The following is a 16,304-nucleotide window of genomic DNA, read 5'->3' as shown; positions in this document are numbered from 1 at the left end:
TCTGTAACTCTGCCTTTCAAATAAATAAATAAATCAAAAAAAACAAAACAAACAAAAAAAAAACCACGAATTGTAAGTATAAGCCACAATGTTTGGAACTTACTGAGCCCTGATTTAGAGCCAAGCACTCTGCAGACAGGATTTTCATACACTATCACATTTCATGCTCCCAATAAGATTGGGAGGCAGGTTTGCTTACTATACCCATTAAAAAATATTAAACCAAGGCTTAACTGATTTGCCACAGGCTAAATCAACTGGCAGAACAGAATTTGACTTCAGGGACTGCCCTCTCAAATACTATGCCAGTAGCCCTCAAACTTGGCTCTATGTAAGAATTCTGTGGAATAACGCACATTCCAAGGTCACACTTCAAAGATTCTGATCCAGCAGGCTTGAGGTTTACACTGGGAATTTGTTGGGGTTCTTTGGTTTTGTTCTCATAAAACACCCCAGGTAATGTTCATTTCACTAGTTTAGTAGTCTTCAGGGCCATATATTGTATGGTATTAAAAACTGGCATTCTGATCCAACATGGGAAGTGAGACACAGCAGACCCATAGAATGGCAGATGTCCTAAACAGCACTCTGGCCTCAGAATCAGCCCTTAAGGCATGCAGATCCAGCTGAAAAGCCCATGAGAGTATTTCAGGCATGGAAAGCCAAGACACTCTGGCAAAAAAAAAAAAAAAAAAAAAAAAAAAAAAAATGACCTAAATGAAAGATCTCTGAGAGTGAGATCCCAGTGGAAAGAACAGGTCAAAGAAGGAGATACCTTTCTCTGAAGGGAGGAGAGAACTTCCACTTTGACTACGACCTTGTCTAAATATGATCAGAGTCAGTGAACTCAAAAGGCTTCCAAAGCCTTGGCAACTCATGACAAGAGCCTAAGGTGATTACTGATGCCATTAACAAGAGTGTCAATTTGTTAAGTCAACAACAGGAGTCACTGTGCACTTACTCCTCATGTAGGATATCTGCCGTTAATGTGCTGTACATTGTGATTTAATGCAATAACTAGTACTCAAACAGTATTTTTCACTTTGTGTTTCTATGTGGGTGCAAACTGTTGAAATCTTTACTTAATATATGCTAAACTGATCTTCTGTATATAAAGAAAATTGAAAATGAACCTTGATGTGAATGGAAGGGGGGAGGGAGAGGGAAAGGGGAGGGTTGCGGGTGGGAGGGAAGTTATGGGGGGGAAGCCATTGTAAGCCATAAGCTGTACTCTGGAAATATATATTCATTAAATAAAAGTTAAAAAAAAAAAACTGGCATTCTACAGGGCTGGAGTTGTGGCACAGCAGGTCACGTCTTGGCTTGCGACACTAGCAGCCAACAGGAGTGCCAGTCGGAATCCTAGCTGCTCCACTTCTGATGCAATCTCCTGCTAATGTGCTTGGGCAGATAGTGGAAAGGTAGCTCCCCATAACCAAATAAGTCAAACTGTATCTTAAGAATCCAGAGTGACTGTAAGGCTCCATTCTCTCTGATGCTGCGAAATGAGGGGAGGATAGGAATATACACACAAACAACACTCGAACTGACAAAACTGAACAACAGAGGTTGTGATTTGCAGTATACAATTATTCTTCCGTTTACCAAAATATTCTTCACAGTGAGCCCCTCCTCCAGCATAAAATTCTAAACCAAGGAGCCATACAATGCGGCCCATAAGTTAAACAAAAATATTTGGCTACTAAAGCCGAAAACAGAAAAGATAGAAAAAGGAGAGAATGATAGAATTTCCCCTGCATAGAAAAACATTTAGACAGGTGACTGGAACTATTTTGACGCCCATATATTTTTCTTAAACATCTGGCAGTTGTGGTACTTATATGCTCCAGGAGAGCCAACAACAAAGCAGAGAGATACAGACTAAGCAATTACGACAGCAAGCACTCAGGAAGCACTGATCGTGTCACAGTGGACAGCCTGACCTTGTCTGAGGACTCTATGCCAGTGATTTCTTTCACACTCCATGGCATCATCACACATTCTGCAGGGCGAGCTGGCCCCAGCTCCCACCACCTCACTGAACGTGTCTCTGTCATGGGTTTGTACTGGGAAACGCATCAAGACTTCCTGGGATGCTGCCTTCTGAACAACTGGCCTCACTCCCCTGTAACACAATTTTACTCACACAATATCAGCAACATACTTTCCAGAAACACATTTATTGCGGGAGCTGGGATGTGAGAGAAAGGCCGTCTCTCACTGCTGGCTAGAACCGTTATTTTCTTGTTGCAGGGCAGTCACGATACAACTCTGGAAGGCCACCTCCCTGGGCGACATGCACAGAAGTCATGCAGGAGGACTGGTGCTCTGGGCTTCATGTGTCAGCGCCTCAGCACTGCAGAACGCGTGGCACCTCTTAGCAGAGAACATGGAAATTAGCGGGAGGGCCCAGGGGCCATGCTGGAAGCCAACGCTAGTTGTTGGCAGAGTGGATAGAAGGTAAAGAAGTTCCAGGGATGATTAAATCTACATTCTAGTTGGAAGTAGAGAAACTGAGTTTCACTTCTTGATAACCAGATTTAACCACCGACTATGTGTCAAGTGAAATTGTCAGCTCAAGGGAATGGCTCGGGAGTGAGGGCTGGATCTTTAGTGAAAGGAGGCAGGAACCCCCAGGAGGGCAAATGGGACAGAGGCAGGTGAGAACAGGCAGGAACAGGACCCCTACCCAGAGGAGGCGCAGCCCCTGCCACACCTGTTCAGCACTCACCCTCAGTGCCACAACCACCTGGTCCTGGGCCAGTCTCCACCTGCAGATAGAGATGGTTGTCCTAGAGTCCCTTGCCTTTCCACCTTCACTGGGCCCTCCGTGCTTGTTAGAACCTGCCCTCTCTTCCCATCTGGACTCATTACAAGACTGTCATCATCTTTCCCATTCTCTGCATCCTGGATGAATTTGTCCAAAGGATGGACACTTAGAACCCTTGACATAGCCCACGGTCATACCTAAATGCACTTGACAAAGCACCCTCCCTAGAAACAGAAAATTCCAGAGAAAACATGAGCACCAGGCAGAGGGGATGCTAACTATCCCGGTGGGTCAGGTACATTTGAGTCAAAAAGAGGAAGGAAGCCTTCCTGGGGAGCATCAGCTTGAACTGGCAGGGAGAAAGGAGTTGAGAGGGGCTGACCCACTTGCATGCTTCCAGAGACTCGTACTCTTCCCCAAGGGGCCAGAGGGCACTACCAGTCATGTAACGTGAACACAGTGTGAAACTGTGCTGCAGAAAATATTTGTGCATCTTTAAAGTGACACGTGAATACCAGTGTCGTCATGATTACCTTATTGTTGCATGGTGGTGGCCACCACAGCCATTTCTCACTTCAAGTAAGAATGGCCAACATGTCTTGAACACTTTCTAAGGGCCACGCACCATGCTCAGCACTTCACGTACATTACTTCATTTCATTCTCACATCAGCCCAATGAGATAGGTGATATTTCTGCCTATCTCTCTGTCACAGCTAAAGTCAAGGCTGAGAAAATTAAAGTAACTTGCGCTAACTCAGAAGGAGCTATGACCTGGAGCCAGATGAGCAGCACAACCAAGCGCTCCTAGGTGATGCCCTGGGCTGTAACACAGCATAACCAGTGTAGGTCCCCAAACCACTGTGATCAGGTTACATCATGTTAGTGGAGGCTGTCCAAGGAAATGAGTGCTCATAAAACATTTTAGAAAGACTACTATTCAAAATAGAAAAAAAAAAAAAACACTACATTTTGGTGCTCAAAGAAGTGACGTTCATTGGCTGCAAAATGCAGTACGTGGAAGAGCTCGCCCCTGACGATGCTGGATAAATGAGGTGTTGGTGTATCAGTAGGAGGAGGAGGAGGAGCACAAGGAGATTGATAATACTAGTCAAGCCGCAGTGCTGCACACATTCATGCAGAAGAGTGGGGACCTGGAGAAACACTTGGGAAGTCGCCTGTCTATGAAAGAGCTTCAGAGAGGCTTGGATCCTGTAGGCCAGACCCACCTCCCTCCTCCCCACAGAGGGATATAGTAACAGAAAGAGCAGCATGTGTTTCAGGTAATGCATTTATTTCTTGCAACAAATAGTTGGCTATTTTCCTCTAATTTTGAATCTGGCGACTCTGGGTTCCTCCATACCTTGCCATTGCCGGCACTAGAAAATATATAAGTGCCGCAGCCTTTGTGCACAGTACAAGGCTATTGTAAAAGCAAACTGATTCTCCCTGTCTGCTATATTTATGCTGTGCAGCAGAAAACCAATAAGTGCATGACCTTGTTCCACACACAAATATGTTCTTTTAAAGGGTTTCTCCTTTAAGGCAGCTAGTCTGCACTGGGAGGAAGAACAGAATGAAATTTCAGAAATGTGCAAGACAGTACTCTTTTTTTTTTTCCAGCCTTTTATTTTCTTGGTTCCACGAAACATACTTGTAAAAGCATATCCCTTTTTTTTACATAATGATATTGGCAAAACCATCACGCTCAAGGCGCTTCCTCCAGTGCTGTTGGCTTGGTTTTCTCTGGGGCTGGGAATGGGCCCCAGCCCCAGAGATCTGTACAGCTCAGGCTCTTATCAGTTCCGTTGGAGGCACCATATTTCTGGCTGTGCTCCTATCTGACCTCCCGACTGTCTCAGATGCACAGATATATGGATGGACAGAAAGACAGATAACGAGGGCCCCAGTCGATAGCTGCTTTCAAACCAGCACTATAATTAAGAAAGCACTGGTTTTATTTCCCTCCTTCTACTAAACTCCTGTTTGGGGCTGGGCAACGCTGAGACTGATTGATACCACAGCACACTCTGAATAGAGCTTTCCAAGTGGAGAGGCACAGCCACAAACACTGCATTTAATTCACATTCCTATTAATGTGCACTCAGCTTCGTGTGATGGCCCCTGTGTGATGCCCAGGTTTGAACACGTGGCCAATATGCTGGATCCTCCACTTAGCAGATACCTATTGTATGCCAGGCTTTCAGAGAGAGGAGAGAAAGCAAAGGAAAAACCCCTGCACCTACTGGGGCAAGGCCACACAATGAGGATTAGTGAGTACCACTGTCTCCAACGGCTTGAACATCATCCTGGATTTCATACAGAAAACGATCCCTTCCTCCCTCCACCCATGAGTCAGTCAAGAACAAAAGGAAATAGCTCTGACTTGTTCCTTTCTTTCCACGCACCTCGGGAAGCGCCAGGCATGGAGCCAAAGAGAAGAGGGGTTTCACTAAGGCAAAGCACCACCCTGTTTGGCTTTGATAAAAAAAAAAAGACAGCGAGGAGCACGAGCACCGAGCACGGCAGTTTGAAGGATGTCTACAGGAGAGGAGGGTTCTGTGGCTGGCTGCCGTGGGCAACAGCAGATCTAATCGGAAGCACTACACACGTGGCCTCTGGGAGAAGGCAACTCCTGCAAGGCTGGGTTTCTCCATTTTTCTTCTTTAACACAGAGGCTTACTGTGCATAAAATATTCTTCACAGCCCCCACCCCACCCTGGATCTCCACAAGGGAAAAAAGCACTCACCACTCAACCATTACTCCCAATGAATTCCAAACAAACCAAACACACTTCTCCCCATCGCACAGTTTAGTATGGTATGAAGATGCCCACATGTGGCCCCCCGGGGCATCTCTCCTTTCCCCAGAGCCCAGGGGAAGCAAAGCCAAATCACCCCACACCCACCTTGCTCTGGCGTCCTCCTCCACTGGCCCCTTCCATTTCCCTGTCAAAGACTCTCACTCTGTAGAGACCCACAGGGGCCTGGCAGGAACTAGGAGGTGCTGCTGCTGTCCCTGCCCGAGGGGCACTGCATCCTCCAGACTCAGGGGCCTCCCTGAAGTCACCTGACTGGGATCCTGCTCTCCCCGTGTGCTCCAGACACAAGGGTGCCATTTTGCGAGGAGGAAGTCTAAATACTGAAAGGGGAGGCAGGTCCTGGCTCACAGAGGCCAGGAAAGCACCTTCCTTGTGCTGGAAACCTGAAGCTGAATGAGAGCAGGAAGAGCCCTGCCCAAGAGGAAGGCTGGGTATTGAAGGTCAGATCAAAGACACCAAATCCAACAGGAACTCCTTTACTAGACCCCAAGTGGATGCATTTTAAATGCTAGATCCAGACACAACTATTTCCCAAATCTTCCTTGACAATCCCCAAATAATCTGACAATGATGGCTAATGATTATTAAGCCCCTGCTGTTGGCCAGGCCTTATGGGAACTGCTTACCTGACTTTTGTTATTTATTTTTCACAGCACCCTCTGACATAAAGGTTATCATTACCCCACTTTCAGATAAGAAAGCAGAGACTTGGAGGTATAAATACCCCTGGGGTAACCCCCCAGCAAGCATCAGAGCTAGGTTTTACATCCACTAATGTGACCCCAGCACCCACACTCCTAACTCGTATGCCCGTGCCATGTTTTCAGAAACTGCCAGAAAACAAATTTCTAAACCCAAATATGAAAATCCAACTGGGTTGAATTATATCAACACTGCCAGGAGGGTAGAGCGAAGATGTCCCCAGTGGTCTCTTATTTAGTAGATGCCCACAGATAAGGAATATAGAAATTAAATTTTTGAGGTCAGCACTGTGGCATAGTGGGTTAGGCTACCACCTGCAGTGCCAGAATCCCATATGGGTGCCAGTTCAAGTCCCAGCTGCACCACTTCTGATCTAATTCCCTGCTAATGGTCTGGGAATGCAGAAGATGGCCCAAGTGCTTGGGCCCCTGCACACACGTGGGAAAAAGCTCCTATCTCCTGGCTTCAGCCAGGCCTAGCCCTGGTTGTTACAGCCATTTGGGCATTGAACCAGCAGATGAAGATCTCTCTCCCCTCTCCCCTCCCCTCTCCCCCTTTCCCCCTCTCCCCCCTCTCCCCCCTCTTCTCCGTCTCCCCCCTCCTCTCTCTCCCCCTCCCTCCTCTCCTCTCTCCCCCCCCTCTTCTCCGTCTCCCCCCTCCTCTCTCTCCCCCTCCCTCCTCTCCTCTCTCCCCTCCCCCCCTCCCCTCTCCCCCCTCCCCCCTCCTCTCTCCCCCCCTTCCCCCTCCTCTCTCTCCCCCTCCCCTCTCCCCCCCTCCCCCCTCCTCTCTCCCCCCCTCCCCCCTCCTCTCTCTCCCCCTCCTCTCTCTCCCCCCTCCTCTCTCTTCCCCCTCCCCTCTCTCTCCCCCCTCCCCTCTCTCCCCCCTCCCCTCTCTCCCCCCTCCTCTCTCCCCCCTCTCTCCTCTCCTCTCTTTGTATAATTCTTCCTTAAATAAGTAAATCATAAAAAAGAAAATTTGTGACAGTACAGAATTATGAGAAAAACAGTGGCTATAAGACTAGGAAATCACTCTCCTGTATCTGTTCTAAGATCCAATGTGCAGGGTGTTGAGAAGGTTTCTGAAGCCATTTCAGCTACCACCCAGCATGCAGACCCACAGGAGTTGGGTCCACCTCCTCTCATGTGGGTGCTCAGCTTCCTGCTGTGTCACATCCTCCATCTTCTGGCGTTGCTGGCCACTCCTCCTGTGCCCCTTGCCTCAGACCTGTTTCCTGCACTGTACTGGGATGACCAGGTCCTCCTACAGAGACTGCCTTCACTTCTCTCTCCACCCCAGCTCCACCTCTCCTTTCTTTTCTTCCTCCCATTTCAGCAAATGAGACATCATCCCCCTTCCCACAGTCTTCCATCCCTCCTGTCTTATGCTCAGCCTTTTCCACTCTGCTTATAAACCAGGGCTACCCTCTCATCTTAATAAATACAGGAGGGGCCAGCACCGTGGCTCACTTGGTTAATCCTACACCTGCAGCGCCGGCATCCCATATGGGTGCCGGGTCCTAGTCCCGGTTGCTCCTCTTCCAGTCCAGCTTTCTGCTGTGGCCCTGGAGGGCAGTGGAGGATGGCCCAAGTGCTTGGGCCCCTGCACCCGCATGGGAGACCAGGAAGAAGCACCTGGCTCCTGGCTTCCGATTGGCATAGCTCCAGCCATAGCGGCCATTTGGGGAGTGAACCAATAGAAGGAAGACCTTTCTCTCTGTCTCCTTCTCTCACTGTCTATATCTCTACTTGTCAAATAAAAAATAAAATAAATATAGGAAATAATACACAATGTCACACCTTCCTGTCACCCATGCCCCTCCCTGGAGCAAAGCTTGGGAAGCTGGCTGAGTGTAGGAGTCATGTGAGGACCTTGTCAATCACAAATTCCCAGGTACTTTCCCCTGGACCAGTTGTGGGAGCAGGTTTGGAAAACATGATACCCCTCCCACTACCACTACCAGTGCTCCCTGGGTCTCCACCCACATTGTACACAAGGGCCACCCCTACCACCTGCTTCCTAGTCACCACTCTCTAGCCTACTATAAAGTTCCCCAACTGGGAAGCTTTCATCAGTGGGTATTCTATAATGTGACCACGTAGTGAAGTTGAACAACTCCAAGAGTTCCTCCTAACTGGCACGGTTCCAGCTAAGGACTGACCACAGAGAAATGGCCATGTGATTTGTAAGGCAGATGTGAAGCAGCAAGTGGATGCTCTGAAGCCCAGGAGGGCCCAGCCTGTAGCAGCTCATTGGCTCTGGATGCTGGCCACAGGCCACCCTTGAGACCCGGCTCCTCCTCCTGAAGCCTCTCTGGTCCTGGTCCATGCACAGTGCAGCTCCTTCTTCTGCAGGTCACTTATATCCTTGAGGGTTGAGGTTGCAAGACATGGCCGCGAGCAATAATTTATCCTTGTGGATTTAGCTCACACTCATGGGTTCTACTATTCCCCAATTTCTCTAGTTCAGGTCTACCTTTCCTTTCTACCTTCTGGACCTGCTGACTTGGAACAACATCCAGTCCCTCATCAAGCCTTCCACGAACTTTGGCACCAGCTCCCAGAACTGTATGTGTCCAACTGCCACAGGAAATCCCCTATGCCTGTCACTCACAGTGGTTCTGCTCCTCTGGTCAAACCCTAACTGATACAGAAATTGGTACTGGCAGTGGTTTCATGGGAATAGAAATCTAAAGATGGGTTCTTTGACTTGGAACTAGTTCATCTAGAATTGGATCTGATCTGATTTAGAGGCATTAATGGCCCTGTCACCAGTAGCAAAGGGGATATTGGTAGCCTGTGGCACACAATGGCAAAATATTCACTAAATTGTCACTTGTGATCAAGCATCTAAAAGACAAGGCTTGGGTGACCAAGTACTTGCTGCTATAACACATTTGGTAAAAACAGAGTATAATGGAGTTCATTGCTTTAAAGGACTAGAGCATGTAGCAAAAGAAAGCGATGAGCTTAGAGATTCCAACTGCAGTTCAAGGTCTAGGGAAAGGATCACAAAGCTTCGAGGACTGACCCCAGAGGACCTCTTATGTCCAAGAGCCAAGATTTCTGAAAACAAACCCTAAGGCATGCCGAATCACACAGCACACAGGAGTCACAACCGTGCAGGATCTCAAACATGAAAATCAGACAACTTAGGGGTGGGTGCTCACAGCAGTGATTAAGACTCCACTGGCAATGCCTGCATCCCATACTGGAGTGCCTGGGTTCAAGTCCTGTCTCTGCTTCCCATCTGGTTTCCTGATAATGCACAGCCTGGGAGGCAGTGATAGTGGCTCAACTACTCGGGTCCCTGCCACTCACCTGGGAGACCCAGGTGGGATTTTAGGCTCTCAGCTTCAGCCTGGCCCATCCCTGGCTGAAGTAGGCATTTGGGGAGTAAATGGAAGACCTGTTTTTCTGTCTCTCTCTTTCAAACAGAATGAAAATATAATTGTAAATAATGTCAGGCACTGATAGGAATACTGAAAACTGAGTCGAATTAGCACTTCCTCCTTGTCCAAGCTTTCTCCTTCCAGTTCTGCCTGTGCCTGAGGAAGCTGTCATGGTCTCTGCTGAGCTAGCTACCTTGCAGGGGACCACAGACTCTTCCTATAGGCTTCTTCTAGAACCATGACCAAGCTAAATTTTGCCAAGGCCTTGGGAACAAAGGTGTAAAGTGTGACCCATGAGGAGATACCATCCACACCTGAAGAAAGGAAAGGCCTTGTGGACTTTGATCGGCTATGTCCTTGGAGACATATATTAAATGGAATTAAGAATGGTCTGCAGCTGCCTCTGTACCTTGTGAACTGTAGCCTCACTTGTCACCTAGTTCTATGACAGAGTGGCCAAGTCACAGCAGTCACAACAGCCAAGCATCAGCCAACCACAGGCAGCCAACTGCTCACACCAGGTTCAAATCAGGCCAACATCAAGCCAGAGCCAATCAGGCTGACTCTGGCCCTCACTTCCCCTGTCTGTATGTCACTTCCTTCTCTCTAGCTGTGTAAATATAGCTTTCACACTTGGTGGAACTGAGCATTCTGGACCATTTTTGCCCAATTCTAGAGCTACAAATAAAAGCCAGTTACAGAGGTAGGCAGCCAACAGTTGGGATGCCCACATTCCATATGGGAATATCTAGTTCAAGTCTCAGCTCTGCTCCCAGCTCCAAATTTCTGCTAATGCACACCCTGGCTGGCACCAGTAGTGATAGCTTAAGTACTTGAGTTCCTGCTGCCCACACGGGAGACCAGGATTGAGTTCCTGGCTTTCAGCTTTGGCCAGGCCCAGTCCCTGGCTATTTCAGGCATTTGGGGAGGGAATCAGCCAATGGGAGCTAGTGCCCCACCCCACCCCACCCCCACCTCTCAAATAAGTTATTTTTTAAAAATCCAATTAAGATCTGCCAAACTAGCTTTGTTGTCATTTTCTCTTCTGACACATGTATCAGAATAAATCCTGTAGGTGTTGAATCAGGGGGGAAGGAATATACTGGATTGGGCCAAGTTTGTTGCTATGGGTACACTAAGCCAAGACTGGATTCAATGCATTAATCTGAGCAATCCCGAGTGGCTCTCAAAGTTTGTGCACTTGGTTTCCTGAAACAGAGAGACCAAATGACCTATGCTGTCTAAGTAGAAATGCCAGACCATGCTTAGCAAACTTCAACCATCTCCAGAGACTTGGGGGAGCAGAGGTGTAGTATGCAGCCGTTCACCTGTCTCCACCTGTGCTTGTCAGGAGGGCTCCGAGGGCTCTCAAGTCACCAAGGCTGAAGGAAAAAATATTTGAGGGGATCCAGGGCACCTGTGAGGAGCTTTGCCACCCTCTCCTCTGAGGGCCAAGATCAACAATGGGAACTGCCAATGAGGACAGGAGTGCTGGTGTAGCAGGGCCCTTAATCCAAGACAGGGTTGGCACAGTCGCTGAAATGGGCAGTAGAGCCAAATCAGCTGTCAGAACGGTCTGAACACCAAAGTCTCTGGTATCATTAGAAGTGAAACAGTCACATTCTGCTAGGAATGGTGAAAGGAAGTCCAGCTCGAATCATCCCAACAGAGTCCCAGATGCTCAGCCCATGCCTGGTTTTGAGCAGAGTCCCTGGAGTGAGGGTAGCCTGGATCCCCTGAGAAAAGTCCCAGCCACACAGCTAGCAGTTGACTGACACATCTCCCAGTCTCCTGAGACTGCACCCAACACCAACGACCGCTTTCCCTTGGCAACTCCCACTCCGGGCATCCCTGGCCCTGGATACTTCTGTTCTCCTTTGACCTTCCTTCCCAGGTTCCTTTTCTTCTTTCTAGGTCCTAAACAGAGAAATATTTATTTTTCTATTCTGGTTCATTTTCCCTATTCATTTCCTAAAACATTCACTTCATTACTTCCAAATACCTAGATCTCCAGGTGGAGTCTAAACTTCCCTGTCCAACCCCAGCTTTGAGCATCACCCCCTGCTGCTCCATTAGCCAAACATCAAACTCAGGCACTCCGTTTCCTTCTCTGTCCGTCACCGCATCATCTTCCCACTCAATCAGAACTGACAACAGATGCTGTGGACTCATCCCCTCCTCTCCCACACCTGTTCAGTCACACAATAGTAGCCATTTTCTTTGCACAGTGCCCTGCCTTTCTACCGCCAGGAACACAGCCCTGGCTCAAGTCTGATGCCAAAGTCTTCCCTCTATTCTCTCCCCCAGGCCTCCAGCCTACACTTCCTCATGTGTGTTCTAGTCCGATGTGTGCAGGTCCACCAAGCAGAAGCCTACTGCGATCCCTGTTTGCCTTCAAAACAAAGCCCAAGCTTCAAAATTTAGCATTTTGGCCCCTTATTATCCATCCCTCTATCTACCTTTTTCAGGTCACAAAGTTTTCACATCTACTACACATTTCCAACCAAACTCCACCACTCCCAGAATGTAGCCCACACATCCCCACTTCCACAATGCCCCTTTTGTCTGACATGCATCCCTCCTCCCCACCTGCTCACTTCTTCCATAAATATCACTGAACACCTCCCATGTGCAAAGCCCCATGAGGCTCAGGGCATCCCACATGGGAATAATGTGGGTTGGGTTCCCTTGAGTGGCTTAAAACCTGACCTGCTGAAATTCCAAGAATCCCACAAGGCTTATCCCAGATACTGCCACCTACATGGACCCTCCCACCCCCCGCCCTTCACATCCTGGCCAGAGGGAATGGCCTGACCACAGCACTCTCTCCCTTCCTCCTGTGTTTATCAATGCCAGATGCTGGTCCTTCAGCCGTCAGGGTCTTTGGGACAGCTCCTCCCTCCGCTTAGAATGCCCTTCCCCAGACTCCACATGGACTAAGTTCTCACTTTCTTCAAGTGTCCACTCAAAAGTCAGCCTCAGAGAGGCCTGCCCTAGCTGCCACACCTGAAACCTCTTCCAACCTTTCCCTGCTTCATTTTTCTCCCTTGAAATAATTAGGACACATTTTCATGAAAGTCTGTGTGTGTGTGTGTGTGTGAGAGAGCGCGCGAGAGCGCTACATCTATATCATTACCCTACACACTCTAGGAGGACAGGGATGTTGTATCCCAGAATTGTCCTTTAGAAACCAGAATCGCCTTTCCTCTTCACAAAGAACACGAAACTATGACGTTGTAGTTTATATTGTTCTTTGGGCAGATCAAATTTTCAGACAGGCTTCCTTTCCCCAATAATTGTTTCCTCAGGGCTGGCGCTGTAGCATAGTGGGTAAAGCTGTTGCCTTCAGTACCAGCACCCCATACGGGAGCAGGTTGGAGTCCCAGCTCCGCCACCTCCAATCCAGCTCTCTGCTATGGCCTGGGAAACCAGTACAAGATGGCCCAAGTGCCTGGGCCCCTGCAACTGTGTGGGCGATCCAGAAGAAGCTCCTGACTCCTGGCTTCAGATCAACACAGCTCCAGCCATTGTGGCCAAGTGGGGAGTGAACCAGCAAATGGAAGACCTCTCTCTCTCTCTCTCTCTCTCTCTCTGCTTCTCCTTCTCTCTGTGTAACTCTTTCAAATAAATAAAATCTTAAAAAAATATATTTCCACAAGCAGAAAGGGTGAGACAAATACATTTATCTCCTATTCAACTCATTGCTTTTGATTTTTTTTCTGGTTACATCTAAATCCACCATAGCCTCTTCCTCAAGTTCAGCAGAACCTAAGATGAGAACTTGATAAATGTCTCAATGAATCCCCCTTCCCAGGAAACAAAGTCTTCTGTATCTTTTCCACACTCAACATCTTCCAGGTGGCCCAAAATATTGACGGTACTAAACACTGACCACAGTTCTCTTTCAGGGCAGCTGCCTTCAACAGGGGCTACCAGGGTCCCTTCCCACAGGACCGTGAAGGGACCCTGGAGCTGCCAAAGCAGAGAACCTTAGAAGCCAGAGAGCAAAGGCATCCAGCCCCATCTGCCCGCTCTCAGGCAGGTGTCCCATCAGCTCTAGAGGGAAACAGCCTTGGAAGAGGGTCTCCCCTCCTGAGCCCCTGGATTCTCAAGAGACTCTGCCCTTTCATTTTCCCCATCACTGGAGTCCGCATTTTTTTAACCACTGCTGACCGGATCCAAGGGCTGTTTGGAAGCCCAGTTGTCCTAAGTGTCAGTGACAGCTTGTTTCACCATGGATCATCTGAGAACAGCAGGTTGAGAGTGAGGGTTGCTGGGCTCATTCCTTTCTCTTGACATGGTTTTGAGCAACTCACAGAAAAAGCAAGTCTGAACTTTTGCATGGCAATGGGATGGTCCCTGCGTCAAGACCAAACTCAAGAGAGGTCTCTCTCCTTCCCAGAGTACTGGGACACCCAGAGCAGCACCTGGTAAAGACAGCAGGCTGTGCAACAAAGGCTGTGCCAGGATCATGCCCTGCCATGACCCAGAGCGTCAATCATCTCCTACCCTCTCTCGGGGTTCATGGAAGACTCCCCAGTTACACACTATTAGCCCCCAGGAACCAGGCTCCCCATCTGCTGCACATCTCTAATACTGAGTCTGTAGCCATGGCTTAATAATCCAACCCCGATTCATCACGGAACTCACCACAGAACCAGGCCTTCCACACAAGTTCTTTTGCCGCCCCTCTGATGCATTTTTGCAGGTAATCACTGCCTATCACTTTCAGACAAGCTGCTCCGTGTCCTGGGGACTGCTGCGTGAGTTGGTGGCTCTAACCCTAGCTGCCATTAGAATCACCTGGGGAGCTTTAAACCAGCAATGGTGCCTGGGCCCCTCCTTCCCAGGCCAATTAAGTTGGAATCTGGGAGTGGGGTGGCTGCAAAAGCCCAGTATTTTTTTTTTCAGAGCTCTCCAGGGGACCCTAACGTGAGCCTGTGCTGGGAACCACCACACTGGAGAGTTTCAGCTCCTGCAGGACCGACCTCGCCGTCCTCTACCAGTCCCCAGCATGCGTCCCGGGGGCAGCTGCTGCGGTTGGTTGGAGGGGCTGTGCTGTGGGGGGCATACCTAGTGGTGGTAGAGAGTGAAAGGAAGGCACATGCAGTAGACTCACCCAGGAATGCCCAGTGTCCAAAGTAAAAGTCTCTGCTGCCATTGAAATGTCCCCTGCACAGGCGAAGGTGCCCATGGAGAAAGCAGGACCTGGGGTCTGCAAGATCTTCCTGGGACTTTTAACTCACCATGCAGTGCCCGGAAGAGACTCCACAGCCTCATGGTATAAGGAGCCTGCCTTTTACAGGTGGGTTAATGCGATCAGCCTCCAAGGCCCATCCAGCCCCACCTGCTCTCTCCCCCAACAGCACTTATCCATCCATTCATCAAATATCGATTAAGTGCCTGTTAATTTACTGAGGGCCTGAGCTAGGCATGTGGGATAAATTAGCAAACAAAAGCAGAGAAACAGAAAAGAGAACAGGGGTGAAGCTGCCAAAGGGAGGTCCCTTTTGCTCAGCCCCTGGACAAGGTGAAATCTGAGCAGGAACTTGAACTTCTGCCTCTTAACCCTGCTCCTTAGTGCCCTGTGGGAGACCCAGATGGAGTGCCTGGCTCCTGGCTTCAGCCTGGCCCAGCTCCAGCCTTGCGGCCATCTTGGGGAGTGAACCAGCGGATGAAAAATACCTCTCTCTCTCTTCTCCTCCCCTCTACCCCATAACTCTGCTTTTAAAATAAAAAATAAATATTTTAAATAATAATAAAAATAACAAGAGGGGTAAACATTTATTTTGTCTAGCAGTTAAAACCCCAGTTAGGACACCTGCGTCCCACATTGGGGGACCTGGGTTAGATCCCTGGCTCCACTCCTGACTTGAACTCCATGTCAGTGCAGACTGTGGGGGGCAGTGGTGATGGCTCATGTAATTGGATTCCTGACACCCATATGGGACACCTGGATTGAGCTTCTGGCTCCAAGATTGGCCATTGTGGGTATTTGAATAGTGAAGTTGCAGATAGGAGCGGTGTGTGTGTGTGTGTGTGTGTGTGTAATAAATAAATAAATAAGGCCAGCACCGTGGCTCAATAGGCTAATTCTCCACCTGTGGCACCAGCACACCGGGTTCTAGTCCCGGTCAGGGCGCCAGATTCTGTCCCGGTTACTCCTCTTCCGGTCCAGCTCTCTGCTGTGGCCCGGGAAGGCAGTGGAGGATGGCCCAAGTGCTTGGGCCCTGCACCCACATGGGAGACCAGAGAAGCACCTGGCTCCTGGTTTTGGATCAGCGCGGTGCACCAGCCGCAGCGGCCATGTAGGGGGTGAACCAACAGAAAAAGGAAGCCTTTTCTCTCTGTCTCTCTCACTGTCCACTCTGCCTGTCAAAAATAAATAAATAAATAAATAAAAACTGTATTAAAATGAAGCATTAAAAAAGCCAGGGGTAGAAATAAGGCAGAAAGGAGTGTCCAGTCCTATCTGCTATACAATGTCTCTCCATCATGCACACACCCAAAAGGTTTTCCATTCCAATTTCACATCAAATGGGTTTCGTTTGATAGAATCATAGCATTTTCGATTCAAAAGAGACCTTTTAAATCACTGACTCCAAATCCCTCATTTTCGAGGC

General features: G+C 48.8%; 1 protein-coding gene across 10 annotated transcripts in view; it reads right to left on the bottom strand.

Moving 5' to 3' along the window:
- LOC149126407 (uncharacterized) overlaps positions 1 to 15,095 on the bottom strand; it is a 342,003-nt gene extending 326,908 nt beyond the window's left edge. For 3 of the 10 annotated variants that reach the window (XR_016233593.1, XR_016233592.1, XR_016233591.1), the window contains exon 1: positions 14,801 to 14,942. Coding sequence is in view for 2 of the 10 variants with exons in the window: in XM_089332520.1 (XP_089188646.1) it covers positions 14,801 to 14,875 (75 nt within the window). In the remaining 8 variants the exon portion in view is untranslated. Of the gene's footprint in view, positions 1 to 2,170; positions 2,377 to 2,731; positions 2,772 to 14,800 lie in introns of those variants that run through there. The other 7 variants (XR_016233597.1, XR_016233594.1, XR_016233596.1 and 4 more) reach the window with 6 other exon arrangements.
- Between the last annotated feature and the right edge of the window lie 1,209 nt (positions 15,096 to 16,304).

The sequence above is a fragment of the Oryctolagus cuniculus genome, chromosome 5, assembly GCF_051225735.1.
Source record: "Oryctolagus cuniculus isolate XC-2025 breed Fujian yellow rabbit chromosome 5, ASM5122573v1, whole genome shotgun sequence".
Classification (NCBI taxonomy): Eukaryota; Metazoa; Chordata; class Mammalia; order Lagomorpha; family Leporidae; genus Oryctolagus; species Oryctolagus cuniculus.
This window is presented reverse-complemented; position numbering and strand designations above follow the sequence as displayed.